At 46.8% G+C, this 19,806-nt stretch overlaps 1 protein-coding gene across 11 annotated transcripts in view; it reads right to left on the bottom strand.

The window, feature by feature from the left end:
* Nucleotides 1-19,806, bottom strand: part of SH3PXD2A (SH3 and PX domains 2A) — a 243,862-nt gene that overhangs the window by 141,304 nt on the left and 82,752 nt on the right. For 9 of the 11 annotated variants that reach the window (XM_081543957.1, XM_081543719.1, XM_081543741.1 and 6 more), the window contains one exon: nucleotides 6,651-6,726. Coding sequence is in view for 8 of the 11 variants with exons in the window: in XM_081543719.1 (XP_081399845.1) it covers nucleotides 6,651-6,726 (76 nt within the window). In the remaining 3 variants the exon portion in view is untranslated. The remainder of the gene's footprint in view (nucleotides 1-6,650; nucleotides 6,727-19,806) is intronic. The other 2 variants (XM_081543911.1, XM_081543774.1) reach the window with 1 other exon arrangement.

Genomic DNA, 19,806 nt, shown 5'->3' with positions numbered 1-19,806 from the left:
CCCTCTGGAAGGTGAACTTCCTGAGAATAGCGGCCCAGTCTACCCTGCTCTTGGCTATATCACCAGTGCCTACAGCTGGGCCTGGCACGTACTAGGTGCTCAACTAATACCTGCGGCAGAAACAAACACGGAACACTCTTCCATGTAGTGTTCAGAACCAGATGCCAAGAACAGGCCCGGGAATCACCCGCCCCAGATTACAGAGCAACAGGATGATTTTGAGGGGTGGGGGCAGTAATTACAGCAAGAGAAGACCCAGCACTTCCAGAGGAGGTTAGAGGAAAGTTGCTTTTAAAACAGCACACAGTGCTGTTCAGGCCTATAATCTTGTTGATCTTTTGGAAACCCTGGTATTACCAGCAGACCCTATTTTCCCTTCTTCATCACATAGAACGTCTGCCTTTCCCTGCCATCCCAGGTCATTGGTCGGGGGTGAGAGACCTCTCAGGCCATCTCCCCTGGGGGCTGCAGCACCTGCCAGCATCTCTGAGCCACTGATTCCCTCACAGCCCTCCAGGCCCTTTGGGGAGGGTTTTCTCAGGCTGACGCCTGCTGGGGACCAGCAGAACCACCGACAGCCCAGGGAGAGAGCTGACTCTTCCCCACACCACGAACCAGCTCTAGCTAAACACATCCCTCCCCCTTGCTTCCTTCTGAGCTGGAACAAACACCGGATCTCCTGCACAGGGCTCTCGGGGGGCAGGGAGAGGAAGGACTTGGAGCCCATGCTTGCAATTCACCCAGCACCTACCCTGCACTGGGGCCCCAGACTGCCTCTTCACTAAAGAGCAGACATGTAAACTGGTGAGCGGGTACCAAAAGATGAAGCATGCTTGCTTTCTAAAAATACACCCCTCTAAGCTCGTGAGGTCACGAGGCCACTGGCAGCCTGGCAGCACCTCTCTGATTAAGGTGATAGGCTCACTTTTCTTCCTAAGCTATCTAGCTTCTCCACGCCTCGCCAACCCGGGAGTATGTATACTGGTGAGTGGGACTGACTCTGATATGAGGGTGAAGGGACTTTCTGGAAGTTCAGAGGCTAGCACTGGCCGTACAGAGACACAGATGGCTTGCAAGTGGGAGGAGACCTCGCACAGCCTTTGCCAAGCGAGTTGACCTCTTTCTGCTCTGCTGCCTGGCTTCTGAAGCCCCTTGGTCCCTGGTCGCAGTGGTTTGCTTTTCACATCAGCAGCTACACATTCTCCTTCACTCTGTAATGACCATTTCCTCCCCAGGAGCCTCCTTGGGCTGGCAAACTCAAGATATACAGGAAATCTATTCCAATCCCAGAATGGGCAACAGGAGATGGATTTTCCACAATAGTCTTTTAAAACAAGGCAGAGAGTTCCATGTAAACAGTAGGCTGCCCTGAGAGGCTGCTGACCCCATCATGCTTGGCCCAGTGTCCTAAAGAACTTCACTTCTGTCCACCCCTCCCCAAAGCAGGAGACCTCAGAGAGATGCACTTGTGAGACAATTCTCTTTGGTTCTCTTGCATTTCTGTGTCTTGTCAACAAAGCACTGACTGCCTTTTGTTCTGGATTATCTTTTCAAAGGTGTTTGTGGAGCAAACAGTTTTAAAAGACAGAGGCAGTGTCTTGCTCTGGAGCAATCAGCAGGTTTGCATAGAGCCTTGGGAGATTGGGACAGTCTCTCTCCAGAGCCAAAGGAGTAGGTTTGCTTACTGCCCATTGTAAAAGATGTGGGCTCCGTAAGATCTGGTTCCTCTCCTATAATGTAATGTATTGCGTGTGCAGGCATTGTTCTGGGCCCATGGGGCCATGCCCTATGGGACCTGGAGGCAACAGGAGCTGATGCCAATGTGTTGATGCTCATGCTGCTTGCAATGCAATCATGAAGCCTTTTGTGTCTGACCCAGGAGTCTCGTGTTTTCTGCTGGCATCCAGGAGTCTGGGGTAAGCTAATGTAACTGGCTTGAAAATACGGTAAAAACCCAGATCTTACTCTAAAATCTCAAATCTGGTGGACTAGTGCTGCTCATACTGAGGTCAACACTGTTGGCCAATCTCTGAGTTTTAGGTCTGTTTCCTGAAACTTGGGTCTGTTTCCTGTTTCCAGCAAACTCCGAAGAAGCCCCAAATTATAAAAATATACATAAACCAAGAAAAGAATTATTTTAATAAAAAGTATGCTCTACTTTGCAAAAGGGTTTATTATGTGTCTCTTTTACAAAAAATAGCATTTAGGATACCTAAAAGATGATGTGAATTGTCCCAAAGAGCAAAATTCACACAATAAGTTTTTAGGAACAAGCCTTAAGATAAAACAAGGTTCACCCCTGCTCCTCTGTTAGAGGTGCGAATGCCAAGAGGTCAGCTTGGGAGTGGAACTTCTCAGGGACGATTGCCAAACTGCCATCTCCTTCCTAAGGATCAGTTGGCATGCTTGCTTACCAACCCTCTCTAACTCATTATACTAAAAATCAATTTCCAGAGTCTGTAACTGTAGTTAACTGAGTCCTTAATTTCCTGGGTTTGATAATGTACTGTTGTTACATAAGATATTACTACTGGGGAAGCTGGGCAGTGGGTACACAGCTCGGTGGCTATGTGATGATGGAAAGTGATGTGATCTGTCCTTCAGTCAGTCAGTCAGTTCAGTCGCTCAGTCGTGTCCGACTCTTTGTGACCCCATGAACCGCAGCATGCCAGGCCTCCCTGTCTATCACCAACTCCCGGAGTTTACCCAAACCCATGTCCATCGAGTCAGTGATGCCATCCAGCCATCTCATCCTCTGTCGTCCCCTTCTCCTCCTGCCCCCAATCCTTCCCAGACTAATGCCACCTATCCTGTAGTTTGGTCGTGGAATTGGAGGGGAGGAATATAGAGTGCCTAGGAGTTTTATAGGGCTTCCCAGGTGGTGCTAGTGGTCCAGAACCCGCCTGCAAAAGCAGGAGACGTAAGAGACGTGGGTTCAGTCCCTGCGTCAGGAAGATCCCCTGGAGGGCACGGCAACCCACTCCACTATTCTTGCCTGGAGAATCCCATGGACAGAGGAGCCTTGCAGGCTACGACCCATGGGGTCACAAGAGTCGGACACAACTTAGTGACTAAACCACCAAAGGTCTATGAGCCTCCGGACAGGAACCTGCAGCCAGAGTACAGTAGCTGGCCTAATGCTCCAAAGACACCCCCAGAACCCCTGCCGGGGCAGTAGAGACTCACATCACATCCCGGTCACCTCTAAAGCTAATATCAAGGCGCCTCTGGAGACGACAGGGGCCCCCTGCTTCCTGCCCTTGGATTCCCCTTGCTCTGAAATTCCAGGCAAGGCAAAGTGCTGGCGGAGCTGTTCCTGAACCTGGCTGCTGCCCTCCCCGGCTGCCTGCCGGAGCACCAGCTGCTGGATTACCTCAGCGACTTTGAGCACTGAGGTTCTGCTGAGTCACCACCGCAAGGGCTCAGCCCTGGGGAATCAGCAGGGGACTGCAGACGTCCTCTCCAGAGGCAGGGAGTTGGGAACAGAGACTCCAGCTGGTGTCAGGTAATACAGTCTTCCTGTAGGCATCCTTACCAGCTGATGCTCCCACCCTGCGCTCTGTGGGTGTTGGCTGCTAAGGGCTCACAGCTGCTAAGGGCTCACAGCTCCCTTTCTGTAGGGACACGCCCTCAGCCCTCAAGAGCACCTGTCCACATTTCACACTGCTGGGAGAGGGGGCGGCTCATGATCACAGTGACTGATATGCTATTATGGGGAGTAAAAGCATTGCCCCCTAAGATGGGACAACTTTGTGGTGCTGTCCACCCTCCAGAGCTCCTCACGGGATCAGGCTGAGGCCAGCATCTTCCCCTGTCCTGTGCTGCTCCCCTCATTGACCCAGGATGTTTACCTGAGAGCAGTACTCCGAAGTCTTCTTGCCTAAGAACCCTCATCTCAGGCTCTGCTTTCCAGAACCTGACCTAAGGTAGGCAACATTCATCACTGCCCTTCTCTGAAACTCGCATTTCCTGGCGAAGCCCCTTTGATTCAGGGTTGTGGGGTGGCTTGGGAACCCCCAGGCCCACTCTAACCCTTACTTGCTTGGTTCTGCTTCTGTTGGGGTTTTTTCCTTCAATCTTTTTCCTTCCTCTTCAAGCTAAGAACTGAGTCAAGTATGAGAGGGTTAAGGTAGTTCCTAGTGAGGGAGGGAAAAGCCAGTAACAGGGCCTGGGGATCTGAGGGTGGGATTCCAAATGACCAACAATGTCCATTCTGAAGTTCTGGACAGCAAATGAGCAAAAGGGAAGATCTGGAGAGAGAGCTCCACCGAAGGCAGGGGAGAAATGCAGAAATGCACAAGAAAAGGAAACTTCCTTCAGGATGGAGGGATGAGGTAGGCATGAGGGGCCAGTCAGTCTCATTCCTCTAGACAATAACACACATGATGCACAATATCCTCTCTTGGGGGCTGGCTGAGCTTGGTGCCTTCTCCTAGGAGTTGGATATTTTGGGTGGGGGGCGGGTAGGAGGGAGGGGCAGCCTTTTAAATTAACAGTTGCCATTTATTGAGCACTTACTATGGGACAGGCACTGTGCAAAGTATTTCACATGCATTCTTTTAATCTTCACCTCAATCCTAGAAGAGGAACCTGAAGTTCAGAGAGGTCTCTCTCCTGCAGCAGGAGGGTTTGATGCCTTGGGCTCACAATGAGCTCCTTCTCCATCAAAATTGGAATTTCAGGGAATTCCCTGGCAATACAGTGGTTAGGACTTGGCACTTTCACTACCAGGGCCTGGGTTTGATCCCTGGTCAGGGAACTAAGATCCCGCAAGTCGAGTGGCAAGGCCAAAAATAAAAAAATAAAAGGAACTTCACAGGGATAGCAAGGGTCACATTCTGCCTTAAGTGTGTCTATGATTAAGGAGTAGACCTTCCCTCTCTCCTAGCCTGAGGGTTCCTTTAGATGAAGGAAACAAATCCAGATCTCCCTGGATTCATCCATCCACCCCAGTCCCTGGCCCTGGGCACTTATTCCTGGGCCCCGCACAGCCTGAGCCCTCATAAACACCCAGTGAGTAAATAACAGTGAAGTGCTTTCTCCTTGGATCACTGGTCACAAGTCGGGGAGAAATTGGTTCTTCTTGATAAACAGGTAGCCTTCATACCCCAAAGCCGGGTCCACTCAGCAACAGGGCCCAGCTCTGGCTTCCTAGGCTCTGGGACACTTGTGTCCACAGCATCCTAGCTGGGCTCCCAGGTCCTTGGTGGGCGGAGAATCTGACTGTACTGGAGCAACTTCTAAGGTCACTACAAACCTGGGTGTTGGATGTTCCAGTTCCCTCCAGGCTCAGTGGAAAGCCAGACAGGGTGCAAAAGTCCCCCGCACTAACTCCTGGGCTGGGGAATGGAGGCAGTCTTCTGCCTCCATGGAAGGGGCCCAGGGCTGAGATTTCTGACAGCCTCACTGACTCGTTCTCATCTTGTCTGTTCTGTAGGATTTAGAAGTTCTTTTTTTGTAGCTAAATCAATTCTCTACAGCTTTAGCATTAGACGGGGAGGGCAGGCGGCAATGCCTGCTCTTGTCTTTCACTGATTTTGACGATGGGGGTACACTTCTAGAGAAGAACCACTCTCTAGGGGAGCTGCCCCTCAGTAGGTTTTCAAGTCAACAAGCAGGTACTAACCACGGGCGGGCCACGTGCCAGGGATTAATGAGACACAGACCCGCTACTTTCAATGGCCCCACTGACCCCTGTCATCCTGGAGGTCTTCACCCTCCACACCCAGGGAGGGCATGGAGGGTGAAGACCACTGGAGGGCAGCTCCCCAGGAACCAGCCCAACCCACCAGCCTGGGGAAAGACAGGGCATCAGAGAGCCAGCAGGCAGTACCACCCATGCAGTTCAGGGCAAAGAGCCCAGTTTGGGGCAGGAGACCAAGTTCACACCTCAGCTCTGCCACTTTTATGGTCAGTTACTTAACATCTCTGAACCCCAGCATCTTCATCCCTCAAGTAGAAATTACAATGCATGCCTCAGTTTGGAGATTTGTATATGATCACAAATTTAAAAGCACTTTGTAAGCTATATATTCCTATACCAATTGAAGACATCACAGTAATAGCAGGTTATGACACACCTGAGAAGAGCCCCTCTCGATTACACAGCATAATCAATTGCCTTGAACGTGCTCCAAAATGGTGTGATGGTTAATGGCCTTTATGACCAGACGGACCTGGGTTCAAATCCTCTCTCTGTCAGCTCACAGGCTGAGTTATGTAAGCTGGCAGGGCCTCGCTGGATAACCGTGCCAGGAGGACTCGAGCAGAGTGGGAGGGAAAGTGCGCTCAATTAAAAGGTTATCTGTGATTACAATGGGAGCCAGTGGAGAGTTCAGTCTGCAGTTTTTCATCCTTTCATGGGAGAACTTGAGCTCTCTATGCTTTTTATAAAACGGACACCAAAGTCCCAGAGCTGAGAAACTCCTCATAGGTTACACAGTCTGGGGCCAGCAGAAGTAGGAAAGGCCCCTGTGACAACAATGGCCTTCAAAATCAGGGACTTCTGATCCCCTGGGGGTTGTTAACATGCAGGTTGCCAGGCCCACCCCGGCCAGAATTCTGGTGGAGTTGCGAACCTTCTCTTGGCCTAGAGAATGCCCCTCTCCAGGGTACCCCCATCCCATCAGCAGGGACCATCCCAAGCTTACCTGGGAGGAAGGGGATGATTCTCTGCTTGGGGTCCTTCTGGCCACCTTCGATGGGAAACTTATCCAAAAGCTGCATCTGAGAAGCCAGACAGAGGGACAGGATTCAGAAGACTGGAACTACTCTGCTTCCCCAACTCCGCTCCACTGCTCCCGGGCCCCACTGCCCTCACACGGATGAGTGATGCCTCAAATCTCTCATTTCACAGACGATTAACAAACCACATGGGGCATGAGTGCGCGTGGGCAGAGCTCTCTGTGCATCAAAGGGGGTGTCTGAACCGTCTCAAGGAGGCCTGAGGATGCAGGGGGAGGTGTCCGGAGATGTCCCGGAGCGAGGCAGGGGTAGAGGCCAGCAAGATTTCAGGCCAGGCTGCAGGTGGGGTTTCCAGAGGCTTCTCTGGATCCAGTTTTTTTCATATGTCATATGCTGGGTGAGTTCTTAGTCACACGTCATTCAACCCCATCCCCTCACCCCCACCCCAGGCCAGGATGTGGAAGGCCCCACCTGATACATCAGACAGACCACCCACCTTCCAGAACCGCTCTGCAGAAACAGACCCAGCTGTTATTTTAATTGCAAAACCAAGTCTAGCCCCTTGTCCCCTCCTCCGTCTCCTACCTTCCCACCCTGAGGTTGCTGCTGTTTTTCCAGGGACAGACCCATTGGAAGAGCTTCCAGGGTTCTGGAAGAACAGCTGTTTTTTCTTCCGCTATTCTGGGCTGAAATTCTGTATAAACTGGAAAAACACACAGGAGACGGGATGGACGAAGCCACGGCCCGTGTGTGTGTGTGTGTGTGTGTGTGTGTGTGTGTGTGTATGTGGTTAGCCTCCCTTACAAGGCGAGGGAGGGTGGGAGGTGGAGCGGAGTGGAGAGCCGGACCCAACCCACTGCCCCAGCTGTGTGACCCTGGGCCAGGCTGCAAGCTTTCGCCTCATCGGTAAAATGAGGAAGATCCCTCACATGATGTCTGAAAGTTCATCCCTTCTTTCTAATATTAATTAATATTTATTGAGCATTCCTTAGAGCACTGGGCACTTAGAAAATTGGCAGTAAAGAAAAGAGATGAAGTTCCTGCCCTCAGGGAGTTTATATTCTAGTTGGTGAGAACACACAGTAACCAAATATGTGCTATGTTGTGGGGATATGTGCTATAAAGAAAAATGAAGTAGGATAAGGTGGTGGGGCAGAACAGGAAGAAACAGGGATTTTATATAACATGGTGAGGGAAGCCTCACAAATCAGATGGCAATTTGGCAGAGACCTGATGGAGGTGAGGAAGTGAACCACAGTGGAGGGGGAAAATGGTCCAGGCAGGGGAAGAGCTGGTGGAGTGGAGGCTGGAGCGTGCAGGGCTGGAGGTACAGGTAATGGGATCCAGGCAGAGGCGGATCATGCAGAGGATGGCTGGAGCTACAGGGAAGTGAAGGGGCCACACTAGGGAAAGAGGAGATCACTTAGGAGTCAACTTGGACCAAAGTGCTGCCTTGGAGGTGGTGAAATGTGGTCCTACGCTAGATTTGACGTGTGCGTGGTATGTGTGCATGTGTATATGTGTGTGCACACATGCCTGTGTGTGCATATTCCCATCTACCCACCTGCCTGCCCAGTTCTAATGCATGATTTTAGGATCCTCTCTTGCACAGCCATAATCCAACATACACAGGCTATTTAGGGCCCACACATGAAGGGTGGGTCATTGTTGGATTCCATGCAAAACAACACAACTACTGCACCGTTAATAACTTTCACTTCCCTGAACACAGACTAAAATTTAACAAAAGCTGGCTCATGGGTTTTCAAACTCCGATGTTGTAAGTCCACCTCTCTAACATTTAATAATTGCCTGCTACGTGCAAATACAGACAACGGAGTATAACACTATAAACTTGTACTTAGGAATTTTTTAATTAATAGATTTTCAAATAAATTCTACATGGAGTAGAACTCTTATTTTTTTCGCTCCCCATTCCCTCAGCCATATTCTGTTTTGTAATTTTTTTTTCTGTATTACACAAGTAATTCATATTCATTGAGGGGGGAAAAACTAGAAATTACAGAAGCAGTAATTGGACTGACTCATTGAAAAAGACCCTGATGCTAGAAAAGATTGAAGGCAGGAGGAGAAGGGGATGACAGACAATGAGATGGTTGGATGGCATCACCAACTCAATGGACATGAGTTTGAACAAGCTCCAGGAGTTGGTGATGGACAGGAAGCCTGGCTTGCTGCAGTCCATGGGGTCACAAAGAGTCAGACATGACTGAGCGACTGAACGGAACTGAACTGACAGAAGCAGTAGATAAAAAAGAGAGCAGGAGTCACTCACTATCCTTCCCCCTGAAAAAGCAACATTAGTATTTGGGATATATATCCTTTCCAGACGTGCATATAGATAAAATAAGCTCATCAATGCATTACACTATGTAAATGGCTTTGTCTCATGTCAGTGATTACTTCCATACTAGCATTCTTAATTGCAACACAGAATTTTGATGTTTGAATGGGCCATGGTTGATTTACCTACACTCTACTGTTGGATGAGATGGTTAGATAGCATCATTGATCAATGGACATGAACCTGAGCAAATTTCAGGAGATAGAGAATGACAGGGAAGCCTGGTGTGCTGTAGTCCATGGGGTCGCAAAGAGTTGGACATGACTGAGTGATCAAACAACAACAACTACTGTTGGATATTCACTACTAACACCAGAGTGAACACCCTTTCCATGTACCTATGTACACTTTAATACTTTTTCTATCCCTCGTTTCATCTCATTGAAATCTATGAAAATCTACAGATGCCTTAAATCTCTTCTGGAATAACACTGAGGATAAATAGATGGATACAACTAATGTGCTGTAGGCCATGCCTGGGGCCTCTGAGCAGCAGCTTCATAGGATTTCTGAGAAACGGCACAGAGAGGATGGGGACAAAGGCAGGCCAGCTCAGGCCCTGGTGTAGAGTGATTTGCCCTCATCAGATCACCTTTCTCCTGAAAGAAGGAGGCTTTCTGTGCCTGGAAAGCCAAGGGACTTACCCAAATTGCCCTGTCTCTTTGGGGCTCACAGGAGTTAGGCTACAGAAACTTTAAGTTGCTTATCTGCTCTGATCTACATTTGTTCTCTGACTCCTAAATTCTTTTTCAGACCTAGGATTCTGAGATTCTCACCAACAAAAGGGAGGGGAAGATTCACGCAGTCCTTCCTTTCCTCCCAAAACATTTGCTGTGTGCCTTCTAGATACCAGCCCTCTGTTAGGTGCTAGAAATGAGTTACATCACAGTCTTTACACCAAGGAGCTCATGATCTCTATCTAGAGCAGGGCTTCACTGCCTTCAACACACATACAAAGCACCTCTGCCAACATGTTAAAAAGCAGGTGCTGATTCAGTGGGGCCAGGCAGGAGCCCGAGATCCTCCATTTCTACCAAGCTCAGGTGATGCCGAAACTGCTGGTCCACAGTCACATTCAGCAACAAAGCCCTAGAGCTGTCTCATGTTGCAGTCACCACCCACATGTGGCTGTTGAAATATGGCCCATCCAAATTGAGATGCCCTGTAAGTATAAAATATGTGCCAGGTCTCAAAGATTTAGTGAAAAACAAAAAAAGTGAAATATCTCATTAACAATGTTTGCACTGATTGTATGTTGAAATGAAAATATTCTGGATATGAAAGATTAAGTAAAAATACTCTTAAAATAATTTCACCTGTTTTATGCTTTTACATAGCTACTGCTGCTGCTGCTAAGTCGCTTCAGTCGTGTCTGACTCTGTGCGACCCCACAGACGGCAGCCCACCAGGCTCCACCGTCCCTGGGATTCTCCAGGTAAGAATACTGGAGTGGGTTGCCATTTCCTTCTCCAGTGCATGAAAGGGAAAAGTAGAAGTGAAGTCGCTCAGTCGTGTCCAACTCTTAGCGACCCCATGGACTGTAGCCTACCAGGCTCCTCTGTCCATGGGATTGTCTAGGCAAGAGTACTGGAGTGGGATGCCATTGCCTTCTCCATACATAGAAGAATTTAAATTCTATATATGGTTGATATTATATTTGGATATTATATTGATATTATATTATATTCTATGGACAGGCTGCTCTAGAGCAAGATGGTTCTCAAAGCATAGCTTAAAGTCTGCCCAAACCCAGTGCCCTGGCGGAGGGAGGCGTCTATTAAAAATGCAGTCTCCTGGGCTCTGCCCAGAGGTCTGTGAAGCTTTGTCCTGGTGCTAGAGACAGACAAGCAAGTTCTGGAGTGATGGGGAATGGTGAGGATGTATGAACAGCATCCTGTGGGACCTGAAGGGAGAGGTCAGGGAAGACTTCCTGTAGGAGGTGAGGCCAGCTCTGTCTTGGCAGAGCGATGGTCACGTTCCCTGTGCCTTCCTTGCCAAGAGCAGCCTGACCTTTCCCCCTGGGTTCACGTGCCTCCTGGAAGGCAGGGGTCATCCGACAGCCCCACAGATTTGAGTTTTCCCTCAGAAGGCCTCTTGAGGATGCTAGGCAGTTGGCCTCTCTCCCACCTCCTCCTTCTGTCACAGCTTTTCCTCTTCCCCCATCTCTGTCTTAATCTGGGCTCCTCTGAGGCCAAGACAAGCCTGGGTCAGTGGGCCCTCCCCAGAGCTGTAAGCGCCCAGCTGACCTGCCACCCTCTACCCCGAGCCCTCAGGTGCGGATCCCAGCTACCCTGTCACCTGATCCCTACCACCACTGCCCAGCCTCGGCATCTGTCCTCCTGGTCTTCTCCAGGGCTCACTGGCCACAGGAAGGCAACGCACTGCTAACCAGATCCTGGTGACATTTTCTCTGCCTACAGGTCACCTTTCAAAGAAAGCAAATCCCCCTGCTCAGACTCCAGAGTAACCAAATACAGGTGGCCAGCTGAGTTTACTCAGTGTAGGGGGGCTTGCAAGACTGCACCGGTCAATGGCGTGGCCTGTGAACAGCATGGCAGGGTGGTGGGCGGGGGATAAACATTTGCCGTCGTGTGTAATACACAAGGTGAATGTCCCCCCACCTGGGGCCAGGTGGGCTGCAAAGTGGGTCCAATAACCTGCTGTTGTTTAGTCGCTAAGTCATGTCCGACTCTTTTGCAACCCCTGAACTGTAGCCCTCCAGGCTCCTCTGCCCATGGGATTTCCCAGGCAAGAATACTGGAGAGGTTGCCATTTCCTTCTCCAAAGAATCTTCCCAACCTAGAGATCGAACCCACATCTGCATTGCAGGAGGATTCTTTACCACTGAGATACTGGGGAAACGGAGTTGTATAACCTGGTGGGTGTCTAATTTGCAGGACGGGGGTCTGATAGAGAAAAGTCACAGGAAAAGAAGGCTGAGGGGGGCTGTCTGATGAAGAAGCTGCCCAGACCTTCCCTGGGGAGGAAGCCTGGGTGTGTGGGCCGTGAGGAAGGAAGCTCCGCCCCGCAGAGAATTCTGCTGCGGCCACCTTTTTGGGCAGGAAGTGGATTCTCCTGTCACTCCAGCAAGGGCCTGACTTGGGCTGGAGGAAAAGCAGGGCCCGTTGCCAGGGTCCCTCTCAGAGCAAGAGGCGTTTGGCTGAGGAAGCCCTGAACAACCACATCAGAGTTCTGCAGCGTGTGGAGGACGCCAGGCTGTTTATCTAAGGGGTGGATAGTGAGAGAGATACAGGACAGCTCGGCTCCAAGAGCCAGCCCCGGCCAGAGAAAGCTGATTCGGCAGCTCTCCCTGGGCAGAGCTGAGCAGCAATAAACACTGGGGAGGGAGGTGGGTGGGCCCCAGACCCAGCTGGGGCACATCTGTAACCCAAGAGTTCAGCTCCTCGCCCTTCCGAGCGGGTGGAGTTCCCAGCGACTCCAGCTCTGAGGCCCCAGTGCTTGTGACCATTTCCAGCTCAGGAACAAAGGGAACATTCGCTACTACAAGAGGCTGGTGGGTTCCTTGATCTAGAGATCCCCCTTACAAAGAGGCAAAGTCACCTCATCTCCCTGGGGATTCAGAGATCATGGCTTGTCTGTTCTACGGGCTCACCAGGCCCTGTGTTAGATGCGGGACCACAGGAAGAATCACAGAAACAGACAGGGACGCTAGCGATGCATCGTGTGACTTTCCTCATAGTTCTCATCCTTCGTGGTCTGAAATGTACGTCCCCATCCCTTCCTTCTTTGACAAAAGTATCGGAATATCTACACTGGGAAGCCCCCGACCATCCAGCCTACGGTTACCCCTCCTCTCTGTGAATTCCAACAGCACCCCTTGTCACAACAGGACTCTGTGAATTCCAACAGTCCCTATTTCAGTACTTTATATAGTTTTTTGAGACTTTTTGGTACAAGTTCATCTCGTTGCCCTCAAGAGGAGGGATCCTTCCTCTTGAATAGTCTTGGTGCCTTTGCAGAAAACCAGTTCAAGATAGATGTATGGGCTTATTCCGGGTGTCTCAATTCTATCCCTTTGACCTATATATCTAGACTATGTCTGTGCCACTCCATCTTGATTACTGTAGCTTTATGTAAGTTTTCTTCTTTAATAGACTTTTAAAGAGAAGTTTTAGGTTCAAAGCAAAATGAAGCAGAAAGTACAGAGAATTCTCATGGACTTCCTCACCGAGCACATTCCTAGTCTCCCCCATCAAAATCCCAGACCTGAGCAGCACATGAATTGCAATCGATGAACCTACAGTGACAAAGAACTATCATCCAAAGTCCATAGTTCACATTATGGTTTGTTTTTGATATTGTACATTTGATAGGTCTGGACAAATGTATCATGTGTGTCCACCATGACAGTATCACATAGAGTATTTTCACGGACCTAAAAAACCTCTGTGCTCCACCGACTCATCCCCTTTCTACTAATTCCAGCAACCACTGGAATTTAATCTCTCCATAGTTTTGCCTTTACTACAAGATCATAGAGTTGGAATCATACAGTATGTAGTCTTTTCAAAATAGATTCTTTAATTTTTAAAATATACAATATGCATTTAAGTTTCCTCCATGTCTTCTCATGGCTTTATAGTTCATTTCTTTTTAACACTGAATAAGATTCCATCATGTGGATGTACTACAGCTTATTTATCTGTTCACCTACCGAAGGACATCTTGGTTGTGTCTAAGTTTTGGCAATTATGAATAATGCTGCTGTAAACATCCACGTGCAGATTTTTGTGTGGACATAGCTTTGAGCTCATTTGGAGGATGACTGCTGAACTGTATGGTAAGAGTACTTTTAGTTTTGTAAAAAACTATCTTCCAAAGTGGCTGCACCATTTTGCGTTGTGACCAGCAATGAATGCAAGTTCCTGTTGCTCTATATCCTTGCCAACATTTGGTATTGTCAGCGCCTTGGGTTCTCACTATTCTGATACAGGTGTGTCGTGGGATTTTGTAGATTTAATTTGCAATTTCCTAATGATATACAATGTTGAGCACTGCTTCATATGCTTATCTGCCACCTATATATCTTTTGTGAGGTGTCTGTTAAGATCTTTGTTTATTTATTAGTCAGGCTGCTCATTTTCTTATTGTTAAGTTTTAAGAGGTCTTTATATATTTTGGATAACAGTCATCTATCTGATATGTCTTTGCAAATATTTACTGCCAGTCTGTAGCTTGTCTTGTCATTCTCTTTATGTAACAAGTTTTATGTGTTTTGAAACTGTTATTAATGGTGTTTGAAATTTTCATTTTCTAATTGTTTGCTGCTAGGAGTATACAGATATACAACTGGGTTTTGCATATTGAACGTGTATCCTGCAACTTGGTTAAAATCATTTATTAATTCTAATAGGTATTTTTGTTTTTTGCAGATTTCTTAGCATTTTCAACATAGACAGTCATGTCAGGAAAAAAAAAAAGACCATTATATATCTTTCTATTTCCAACATGCATGTCTTTTCTTATTTCACTGGCTACAATGTCCAGGACCATGCTGAATAAAAGAAGTAAAAGAGAACATTCTTGCCTTATTCCAATCTTTTTTGAGAGGTGCCATATGGAGTGGAATGCTGGATCTTAGTTCCCTGACCGGGACTGAAGCTGTGCACCCTCTGCAGTGGAAGCATGGAATCTTAACAGTTGGACCATTACGGAAGTCCTGCCTTATTCCAATATTAAGAGGAATATACTCAGTCTTTCACCATGAAGTATGATGATACTAGCAGGTTCTTTGTAGATGCTCAGGATAAGAAAGCTTTCTTTGATTTCTAGTTTATGAGGTGTTTTTTTTTAAAAAAATCATTACTATAAATGAGTGCTGAATTTTATCAAATGCTTTTACTGAATCGATTGATGCATTTTTTTCTCCTATATTCTGCCAATATAGTGAAATATACTGATAGATTTTTAAATGTTGAACCAAGTTGCATTTTTGAGATAAATTCTACTTGGTTATGGTATATTATCCTTTCTATACACTGCTGGACTTGATTTGGTAAATATTTTTAAGAAAAAATCTGCATCCACGTTCACGGTATTCTGATATTTTCCTTTCTTATAATGTTCTCATCAGGTTTTGATATCAAGATTATGCTCACTTTATACAGTGAGTTAGAAACTATTCCATCTTCCTGAGTGTAAGAATGGTATTATTTCATCCTTGAATGCTGGGTAGAGTTCATCAGTGAAACTATGTGGATTTGGAGCTTTCCTTGCAGGAAAGTATTTGATTATGAATTCAATTTCTTTAACAGGTATAAAGGCACTTAACATTTTTCTTTTTCTTGTTGAGTCAGCTTTGAAAAAGTTGAGTTTTCCAAAGAATTTGTCCATGTTGTCTTATTGAATTTAATGACAGAAAACTGTTACTAATGCTCCCTTATTATTATTTTCCATGAAGTAATATCTTCTCTTTCTCCTGATATGGGTAATGTGTCTTTTCTCTCTTTGGTTGTTCTTAGTAGGAGTTTATCAATTTTATTAATCTTTTCAAAGAGCCGATTTGGGTTCTGTTAGTTTTCTTTACTATTTTCTGCCTTTTATTTTATTGTTTTGTTCTCATAATGTCTTTTCTTCTAATTAATTTAGGTTTAGGTTTTTTTTCAATTTAGATTATTGATTTTAAACTTTTTTTTAAAATTCAGACATATCATAACGATAGTTTTCTCTCTAAAGAGTACTTTAGCTGTGACCCACAAATTTTCATATGCTGTGTTTTCACTATGTTCAATGCTCAAAAATTTTTTAAATTTCCTTCCTTCTTTGGACTCATAGACCCCTTCCCACGCAATTCAACTGCAAAGTCAAGAAACATAAAGAAAACTATGCCAATGCACATCACAAGCAGGTTACTCAAAAGTCAGTAATAAAGAGAAAAATTCTAAAAGCAACCATAGGAAAAAAGACATTTTTACATTCAGGGGAACAAAGACAATGATGACTGCAGATTTCTTGTTGGAAAAAATGCAAACAAGAAGACAAGGGAAAGGCTGAGATGCCTGTGGGGGCCAGAAAGTCCTCTCTCTTGACCCCAACCACAATTCTGCTTCACATTAGGGAACCTTAGCTACAACCAAATCTATCCAGGCCCTCCACATTACACTGATCTCTTCATCTACCAGTCAGCGATCAAATAATTTATCATCCAAAATGGGAAGCTATTGAGAGCGAAAAGGAACGCCATTAATAATTATGTCAGGATAAGAGGTACAAAATAGGACTTCCAAGACTGTACTGGTTAATGGAGCCATGTAGTTACCCTAACTATGAGTTCCCAGCACCTAGCACAGATCCTGGTAAAAATGCTTGATGATAAAAAATAAGATTTATTGACAACTTAGTTTGTGTTAGGCACTTGGTGGTGGTTTAATCGCTAAGTTGTGTCTGACTCTCTCAACCCCATGGACCCACCAGGATCCTCAGTCCATGAGATTCTCCAGGCAAGAATGCTGGAGTGGGTTGTCATTTCCTTCTTTCCTTCTCCAGGGGATCTTCCTGATCCAGGGATTGAATCCAGGTCTCCTGCACTGTAGGCAGATTCTTTATCGACTGAACTACCAGGGAAGCCCAAAGTACTAGTCACTCAGTCGTGTCCGACTCTGTGACCCCATAGATTGTAGCCCACCAGGATCTCTGTCCATGGGATTCCCCAGGCAAGAATACCAGAGTGGGTAGCCATTCTCTTCTCCAGGGGATCTTCCCAACCCAGAGATCGAACCAGGGTCTCCTGCATTGCAGGCGGATTCTTTACTATCTGAGCCACCAGGCAAGTGGTTAGGCACTTGCTTATCTCAATTTTCATACCAACTCTTTGAGGTAGGTACTATTAATACCCTACTTTCCAGAGAAACAAACCACCATACAGAGAGATTAAATAACCTGCCTAAAAAACAAGATGTGGAACTGGGATTTGAACCCAGGCAATCTGGCTACAACACTGGTCTCTTGATTACCATAGTCTGAATGAATCAACTGAATGAAAGAAAGGATTCAGAAATTCTACCACTAGAGTTCCATTTCTATGAAATTTCACTGAAGGTGTAGGAATGGCACATACTTAGAAGATATCTATTAATGTAATTTGCCACATTGTCAAGTAAAGGATAAAAACCATATAATCGTTCTTTGATAAAACTCAACACCTATTTATGATTTTTTTTTAATGTAGCAAACAGGAAATGGGAGCAAACTTTCTTGATCTGAGAACGTTTACCCACAACACTCCTCAGTGAAGAAACACTGGGATAAAACAAGCATGCTCTCCACTACTTCCATCTGTTATTGGATTTATGCTCCTTCCTAAGGTATTAACACAAGAGAAAGAAATGAGAGGCATAAAGACAGAAAGGGGAAAAAAGTCAGTACTCACAACCAAGAGAAAGTTGTATATATACTACAACTTTAAAAATTGGAAAAAAAAAAAAAAGAACCCTCCAAAGATGCATGCCTTTGGCTCTTGAAGGGTTGTGACACCTTGATTAAAAATGAATTAACCTCTAGAAGGTATAAGACACTAGGACTTGAAGGAGAAAGTAAGATGAAAAGTTGTGAAGTGCTGTGGTGATGGCTGCACATCAGTGTAAATGTACTTAATGCCGATGAACTGTACACTTAAAAAAGGTTAAAATGAGGAACTTTCCTGGTGGTCCAGTGGTTAAGGATTTGCTTTGCAATGCAATGGACACGGGTTCCATCCCTGGTTGGGGAACTAAGATCCCACATGCCACAGAGCAATGAAGCCCATGTGTCACAACCACTGAGACCGTGCATTGCAACAAAAGATCCCGCATGATGAAATAGAGATCTGGAGATCCCGAGTGCTGCAACTAAGACTCAATGCAGTCAAATATATATATATATATATATTTGTTAAAAGATATAGCTTTTAAAAAGGTGAAAATAAGTTTTATGTGTATTTTACCATACTACAAAAATGTTAAGATTGATGTTATGCATATTTTAGCACAATAATAAAAGAAAGAATAAGATACCAGGGCTCTACAGCAGAGAGGAGTCATGATAATTCTCTCTTTGTCACCCCAGGAGCAGCTGCACACAGAGTCCTGAGTACAGCACTCGAGTCTGGAGCCTGGGCTCCAAACGACACTGGCTGAACAGTGACCCTGTGCAAGGCACTTATTCTTGTCTGTGCAATGGGGGAAGATGATGCAACTCACAGGGAAGATACAAGGACCCAGAGAAGAGGCTGCAGGAGACATGCTCTGTACCCAGAGAGGGGCAGCACAGCCATGAGGCAGCCTGGCATCTGCTCAGAGAATTCCCAAGATAAGGAGAGGTTGAGGATGGATAGGAAGGATACAGGCTCTCTTGCCAAACCCACTAGAGTCTTTGGGGAACATACTTGACACCTTAGGTATCCCTGAAGCAGCAGCAGAAGAGACAAAGGGTAAAGAGGACCCCTCCACTCTGGCAAGGAGCTGCCTGCCTTGGATGCATTTGGTGGCTGGGGAATGGGCACAAGCCACACTGAAGGCTCAGGGTGTTGGTACACACGCCAGCTTTGTGAGAGAGCCCATCCTGGGTTCCAAAGTCCTTAACAAGCCTAAGAAGTCGTCCTTGAACATTTTCTGGAAAGCGTGCAAGCTTTCATGACTTCCAATCCCTTCTCAATCAAGCCATTACCATGATGTTCCAGGCACTGAAAGAGTGGGATTTGTGAAGAGTGTATGTCATGGTCCATGATGTGACTGGGAGCTGGGAAATCCACACAGGCACAAGAGGCTTAGCCAGTAGTGTTAGATGAGTGCCAGGCTTCTGAGAGGCATAAAAAGCATGTGATGGGGGCTTAGGAAAGCACAAGACTGATGTGGCTGGAGGAAGAAAAGCAGACTTCTTAGAGGAGGACACGTTAGATGTAGGCCTTACGTTAAGGGGAGGTGGAGAAAGGGGAAGAGGGCATTCTAGAGGGAAAAATGGCCGATACAAAGGCTTGGCAGTGGGAGTTTCAGGACTGCTAGAGGAAGCATTCAGATTGGAGTGCAATGACTTGTCATGAATTCCATGAAACGCTGCCATGTGTTGGAGAAAGTGGTGGGATCTGGGGTGGAGGCCCCTGATCATTTATTCCAGTGATTTGGGGATGACCACACAGCTGGCCCCAGAGCAGGATACAGGCAGAGGCCTGGTGTGCTGCTCCACAAGGATGGGGTAGGGGGAGTCATGGTATCTGAAAGCATCACAGAAAATGTGACGACGTGGAGAAGGGATCCATTCCAGAGCTCATCTCGAGGCTGGTACTGCATGTGGATGGGGAGACTCTGCAGTGGGGGATGGCAGGTGAAATGCCCCAGATGCCTGCTCGAGTAATAGCCCTTACTCACTAAACTGCTGTCTAAGTGCTGAGTCTGGAAACGGGTGGGTGCTTTGCTTTGCTGAGAGTCTGAGATGAACAACTCAGGGCAACAGAGGAGGTTTTGGGTACCACTCTCCCCCGACACTTTCCCACAGACGCTGAAGACAGTCTGAACACATATTTAAAGACCACCAATTTGAAGGGAACATCAAATTGTTATCCTCCCCAGGAAGCCCAGGCACCTCAATTTGGCCTTGCTTACCCCAAGGTCCCCTCTCCAGAAAGCACCGGCTTGTCATCATGTGTACAAATACAACATACTCTCAAGCAAGGGTTCCTTGATTCTGAGTCTGACTCTGCAACCCCGATGCTAGGGGCGCTCCTGCCCTCCCAGAGCTGAGGTCTGGTGACTAAGGAGACCCAG

The sequence above is a fragment of the Giraffa tippelskirchi genome, chromosome 2, assembly GCF_054371585.1.
Source record: "Giraffa tippelskirchi isolate mGirTip1 chromosome 2, T2T-mGirTip1v1.2.pri, whole genome shotgun sequence".
Lineage (NCBI taxonomy): Eukaryota > Metazoa > Chordata > Mammalia > Artiodactyla > Giraffidae > Giraffa > Giraffa tippelskirchi.
Note: the sequence above shows the minus strand (reverse complement) of the source record. Positions and strands in the feature narration are given on the sequence as shown.